Source organism: Tupaia chinensis, unplaced genomic scaffold (assembly GCF_000334495.1).
Source record: "Tupaia chinensis unplaced genomic scaffold, TupChi_1.0 Scaffold000054_1, whole genome shotgun sequence".
Classification (NCBI taxonomy): domain Eukaryota; kingdom Metazoa; phylum Chordata; class Mammalia; order Scandentia; family Tupaiidae; genus Tupaia; species Tupaia belangeri.
The window spans coordinates 6,063,791-6,070,556 of record NW_006159512.1 but is presented as its reverse complement, the minus strand read 5'-3'; the positions used below and the strand labels follow the sequence as shown (position 1 = coordinate 6,070,556).

Sequence of the window (6,766 nt, the reverse complement as noted above, 5' to 3'; positions counted from 1 at the left end):
TTTCCCTATCCATCTCCTTCTTGAGAGGTAGCTATTAATCTGATTTTGAAATATACCATTCCTATGCATCTTTTTATATTTTTGTTATATCTAAATTGCCTTTAGGGATATATAGCATAGTTTTAAATTCATTTTATGTTCATAATGCTGGAATCAGTTTTCTGCAGTTTTCTTTTTTTGGGGGAAAGGAAATGAACATGGCTTTTGAGAGTGGTCTGTATTGACATACATAGTTCTCACTCGTTCCATTTTCCCCTCTCTGTGTCCCATTGTGTGATTACATTTCATCTATTTCCTGTTGGTGGATATTTAGGTTGTTTCTACTGTTCATGCAAACAATTTGCAATAAACATTTTGTGTTTTGGTCTGATGACTTATTTATTGAGTAGAAGACTCTGAAATAGGAAATTAGCACTGTTTTTACACTGTTTTTAGCTGCTACACAGTACAGAACTCGGTCCATTTGAGAAATAACAACACAGAGCTTACTTTTAAAATTTGCATTATGTACTCAGATCTTATATTGTGGCAGCATAGACAGAGTGCTGTGACCCGTTTGTTGACAGCAGATGAGTTGTGGTCAAAGAAAAACTTGCACAAATTAATATGACAGAGCTTATCTGAGCTGAGAACGGTTTATAATTTGGGTAGCACTCAGAATCAGAAGAGGTTCAGAGCAAAGCAGTTATGGGAAGCAGAGTGTGTGCGGAGTATGGAAGCAAAGTAAAGAAGTTACTCAATTAGTTATAGCTAGACATTTGCTTTATTTAGGTTTGATCTGGTAGGAAGTTCCTAGTTAGGGGTAAGTTGGCAGTTTTTGATTGGTTGTCTCTAGTTTTGTTTTTCTGTTTACATTAAGCTTCAGCCTGCTTACCTAGGAACCTGAGGTGCTGGAGACATTGAAGCCTAATGGCTTCCCAATTAAGAGTTCTTTTATTGGGAGTTTTTAATTTTTAAAGAGTTGTGATTGATCAGCAGTAGCCTAGCCAGAAACCATCCACAGGGCTTCGTTGATCCTTAGATCATAACACTCTACTGTCAAGAGAAGTTGAAGAAAGAGGAAGACAAGAAAAGGAAAGTTCTTTTTCCTAAAGCCTTGAACAGAGCTTGGATTCAGCTACCACCCTGACTCTTCCCAGGAAAGGGTCTTTTCTGAGTTGGAGACAGCCCCAACTACTTGGAAGGAGGGTGAGGAATAAATAATCTCCTAAAGAGGGAGAAAACAGAATAAAAGGCCACAGGATCATGAAAGAGACTTCAAGAAGAACCAAGAGTGGGATCCTTAAAGATAGTCTTCAGACTGAGACCTCCACTGAAGTCCAGCTTGAACTTCTTCAAGGACATCTCCTCCAGAGTATTGGGTTGGGGAGGGGGGATAACGTTGGGCTTTCCATAGAGTTTACTGTGCTGTTCTTACTTTTCTGAATATTTTTGGTTTCCTCTTACTCACAATGGGTTTAATGTCTAGATCCTTGGGCAACAGAGCTATTCTTAGACCTCTCAGAGATGAGATCATTGAAATACAGAAATCCTGCCTGACTTCTTCCATAATCTTTGTAGCTATCCAAATAATGGTAGAAGCCTCCAGACTATTTCTGCCTTTGGCCAGTAAGTTTATTCTTAAAATAGCTGCCAGAGTGCTCTTTTAAAACCATGAGTCAATGGGACCAACAGATGGCATAATTTTTATATCACTGGACTCCCAAGTAGTCAACTGTGGTTCGAATGACAGACCCAGTGGCTTAAAACTCACATCAGGTGTATGTGCACGCCCAAACTCCTGAGAAGAGAATGGAGGAAAAGGGATTGCAGCGTGGGCATACCCCCTGGGGGGGCGTAATTTCTCTCTTTTTGTCTCTCTGTCTCCCTGGTGGGCACACAGGCCCTATAGCAAAAATCTCTATAAAACAAACAAACAAACAAACCCCAAACCCATAAATCATATGATATCTTTCTTCTGCTTAATTACCTCTTATGGCTTACTATATCATTCTAAGTGAAAACCAACGTTCAAGTCTATTCCGTTCCTGGTTAATTCTGTCTTTTACCCCTACTACCTCCCCCTTGCTCACTCTGCCCCAGTCACAATAGCCTCCTTTGTGGTCCTAAATCATATTGTGATACCCCAGAACTCTTGCACTGGCTGTTCCCTCATGGTATTCTCTCTCACTGACTTTAGGTTTATGATTCAATGCCACCTATTTATTTTTGGAGTCCTTCCTGACTCACACCATTTACAATAGTAACTTTATTGAACCTGTGGTAGGGCTTATTCCTCTTAATGGCTTAATTTTTCTTCATTGTGCTGCTACCATCTGAAGATTTTATTTTACTTACTTACCATAGTTACTTCTTGTCTCCTTCTTCAAGAACATAAGCTCCTTGAGGGCAGGGATTTTTTTTCTGCTTTGTTAGCGATGACACCTCAACTCCTAGGACAGTGTTTACCACATAGAAGGTGTTCAACAGAAGGACTTGTTGAAAGCTCCTGTCTGTTTACTTGAGACCAATGACTTGAGACATTCTTTTTGAATATCTTTGATGTGATTCCAGAAAACTTCAGGCTTACTCCAAGACAACAGCGTGTTGTGTCTATGAAGCTTTTCTTTCTAGTTTAGTCCCATCTCAAAATACGCGTAGTCTTTTCTTCTCCTATTTGAAGCATGTCTTTAGGAAAAGAGCTTGGAAAAATTTAGGATAAAACAAATATTTAAGGATAAAATAACTGATAAAGTATAATGTGTTCTAACTCCAAGAGATATAGCTATCCATACTAAGTTGAGAAAGCAGAGAATAGTGAATACTCATTGAGAATCTATTAACAAAGTAAAAATTGTGGTATGTGTTTTTCCTCTTTTTCATTCTCATTAAGCTGTCAGACAATGTTTTTATTTATTTATTTATTTTTTGGAGAGGTGTTTTTTTTTTTTTTTTCTATAGGGCATGTGCGCAGGCCAGAAAGGTAGAGAGAGACAGAGAGATAGAAAGTGAGAAATAACATCCCCCCCAGGGGGATGGCCACATCGCAATCCTTTCTTCTCCATTCTCCTCTTGGGATCTTGGGCACACACGCACACGCACCCGGCGTGAGTTTAAGCCACCAGGTCTGGTATTCGAACCGTGGTCGTCTACGTGGGAGTTCAGCGACATAGCCATTATGCTAACTGCTGGTCCCTATCACTGTTTCTTCCATGTAAAGAGAGCTAGAGAGAGTGAGAGAGAGACACCTCCAACAGGGTCTTCATGCCATAATCCACCCTGTTTGAATTTTGGGCACACATGCTAGTATGCTTTTCAAGCTGCTGGGGCCGGGATTTGAAACACAGTTGGGTGTGTGGGATCTGACTCTTTTAACCATCAGTCTATTGGGTCAGACCTATAAAAATGTTAATGACAATTATATTAGATCATTTTCACTGAGCATTTACTATGTACCAGACAGTGTGTATGTATCATCTCATCCCATGTTCACCAAAACTTATGAAGCAAGTATCATTAAGACCACCAAATTATAGATGGGGAGACAGAGTTAGACACGTGAAAGTGAATTGTCCAAGTTTTCTAAGCTGATATAATTGAGAACTTAGATGAGAAGCCAACAAGTCTGACTTCTGTGGACCATGTTCAGGCAGAACAATGTTGCTTCTATATTATTTCTTTTTTGAGAGTCTATGGGATTTCATTGGAGAAAGGGGTCTTCATATGTAAATATTTTGTCCACCATTGTCCTAGGTACTTGAACCAAATCAAAATCTTACAGTGGCAGTTTTAGGTCTTTAACAGAGTGCCATGTGATTGAATTCCATGGCATCTGAACTATTCCTTTCATCCTACCAGTTAGCTCTTTTTTTTTTTTTTTTTTTTTTTTTTTCAGGAGGAAAAAAATAAACTTTTTTCAATGTAAAGACTTTATTTCACTCTTATAAAAAATCCTATTCCTTGGGACCAGCAGTTAGTGTAATGGCTATGTCGCTGGACTTCCATGTAGTTGACCGCGACTCAAGTCCTGGACCTGGTGGCTTAAACTCATGCCAGGTGTGTGTGGGTGCATGCCCAAGATCCCGAGAGGAGAATGGAGGAGAAGGGATTGTGGTGTGGCCATCCCCCCTAGGGGGGTGATTTCCCACTTTCTGTCTCCCTGTCTCTCTGTTTTTATGGCAAGTGCACGCACCCCATAGCCAAAAAAAAAAAAAAAAAAAATCCTATTCCTTGACTTTACCTTCTGTATTGCATGTTTTGTTTTGGTTTTGTTTCTTTGACCCATGTTAGTCCCAGTGACTTCCCCTCATAGTTCCAATTTTCTCTTCTAGGAGAATGATATAAACCTGACCCATATTGAATCCAGACCTTCTCGTTTAAAGAAAGATGAGTATGAATTTTTCACCTATCTGGATAAACGTAGCATGCCTGTGCTGACAAATATCATCAAGATCTTGAGACAGGACATCGGTGCCACGGTTCATGAACTTTCCCGAGATAAGATAAAAGACACAGGTAAGAATTAGAGGAATTTTGCAACAAATGTGAGTATGTTTCCATAAAATAATGGCAAAAATAATACTAACCTAGATGATTGTTGAGGGGATTAATCAAGAGAATGTTAGGTTACATATTTAGAAAAGTGTCTAGCATATTGTAGGCAAGCTAGTCCCCCTTCCTCAAGATAGCTATTTCTAATATTAGTCATTTTTCTTCTATTGCTGTAATATTTTTATATATTTTTCATTCCTGATTATCTTGCTTTCAACCTTCTATCTCCAGAGATGTGTGAGTGAATGACTAAGCTCAGGAATTGTCAAGACTTGCTTTGTCCTATTACTTACTGAAATGCTGTCTCATACCAGAGACTATAAGGGAAGGGAGTAGATAGTAAAGGATGGTAGGAGAAGCAGAGGGGAATAACACTAACAGAAAAAAGAAAGTGGACTCTCTGTTGAAAATAATGCATGTGGTAATATCCTTGATTTGATTCGAATGCCATTTGTAACATGCATATGTTGAAAAACTGTACTGAGTGCTGTAGAAATGTACAATACTGGGATCTAAAAAGGAAGGAAGAAACAAAGAAGAAGGAAGAAAGAAAGAACAAAGGAAAGAAAGAAGGAAGAAAAAGAAGTAAGAAAGAAAGTCTGCCTGTTGCCTCCCACTGGAAAGACAATGGACAGTAGGACTTGAGGTCGGATAGAATTTGGTTTAAGATCTAATTCTTCTACTTTCTGACTTTGTGACCCCTGACAAGGCCCTGTACGTGCCCTGACCTCAATTTTTCATAAGGCTCTTGTGAGGATTAAATGAGCTTGTATATAAGTAGTGTTTAGTGCTTGCACATTATAGGGCTAGATAAATGATAATATGTGGTGTTGCTATGATTATGATTAGCCTAAAAATAATACAGAGAAACAAGGTGATCACTTTTAAAGGTTCAAAGCATATTTACACAACCGACCTTTAATAGATTTTTGGGGGGGGCGGTATCAGGTTGACAGAAAAATGGTGCAGGTGGTATAGAGAGTTCCTTACGTCTTCTTTCTCTCCAGCCACAGCCTCACTGCAGTTTCCCTTATTAACATCTGGCACTAGTGCAGTACATTTCATTATGACTGATGAGCCAAATTGATATGTTATTATTAACTGAAGTCCATAGTTTACTTTCCTGATCATACTTTGAGTTGTACAGTTGTACAGTTCTACTGGTTTTGACAGAGGGGCAATGTCATATTCCCATCATTATAGGAGCACATGGAATAGTTTCACCACCCTAGGAATACCCTGTGCTCCACCTACTCATCCCTCTCTCCCTCTTCCACCCTTTCTGGCAACTACTGATCTTTTAACTATCAGCGTAGTTTAGAATGTCAGATGGTTGAAAGCATGTCTTATATAGCCTTTTCAAACTGGCATCTTTCACTTAGCACTAGGCATTTTAGATTCTTCTATGTCTCTTGTGACTCAATAGCTCATTTTTTTTTAAATTTATTTTTTCAGGGTTTTGTGTATTTTCATATCATTGAGGAACAATAAGCTACATAATTCAATGACAAATCTGTGAAGATAATAAAAAATAAGTTTTAAGAGGAGAGTAATATAACCAATTAATCTAGTCACATTAAAACACTTGCAAATGGTAGTTTTATCCATATTATTTTTAAAGAATAATTTAGTTAATTATTATTATTATTATTATTATTAATTTAATTTGCTATAGGGCATGTGTACTTACCGGAAAGAGAGACGGGTGGAGGAAGTGAGAAAGCAAGCCACGGTATGGAGGCAGAGCATTGACAGGATGGGGGGGGGTGGGGTTATCGTTTGAAGATATTTTTGATCAACTGGACTGGGGAGAAATGTTCACATATTGAAAATGTTCACTTTGTAAGCTAAACAATGTGATTGAATGTATATAAAAAATTAAAAAATAAATAAATAAAAAAGAAAGCAAGCTACCAAGTCTGGGCTCAAACTGTGGTTGGCCATGTGGGAGTATAGCTCCTTAACCACCACACCACCTTCTGGCTCCTAAATTTATTTTTATGTACAAATAGCCACCATGGTTTCTTTCACTGGGTAGATATTTTGGATAATCTATTTGAAGAATATCACTTAGTCCAACTTGATGAAACCTATGTTTTTCTCATACTGACAGAAACACTGATGTCATATATTGAGGCCATATTTCTGGATTAGATCATGCCAGTTTGAGTGCACACAGCAAGAGCAAGAACCCTGGCCAGATTTTCTCAGGCAGCTCCAGTAGAACTGCTGGTGC

At 38.5% G+C, this 6,766-nt stretch overlaps 1 protein-coding gene across 1 annotated transcript in view; it reads left to right on the top strand.

Annotated features, from left to right (window-relative positions):
- Nucleotides 1-6,766, top strand: part of PAH (phenylalanine hydroxylase) — a 73,933-nt gene that overhangs the window by 17,650 nt on the left and 49,517 nt on the right. Inside the window, exon 3 of the mRNA XM_006141404.3 lies at nucleotides 4,311-4,494. Coding sequence (XP_006141466.1) covers nucleotides 4,311-4,494 — 184 coding nt within the window. The remainder of the gene's footprint in view (nucleotides 1-4,310; nucleotides 4,495-6,766) is intronic.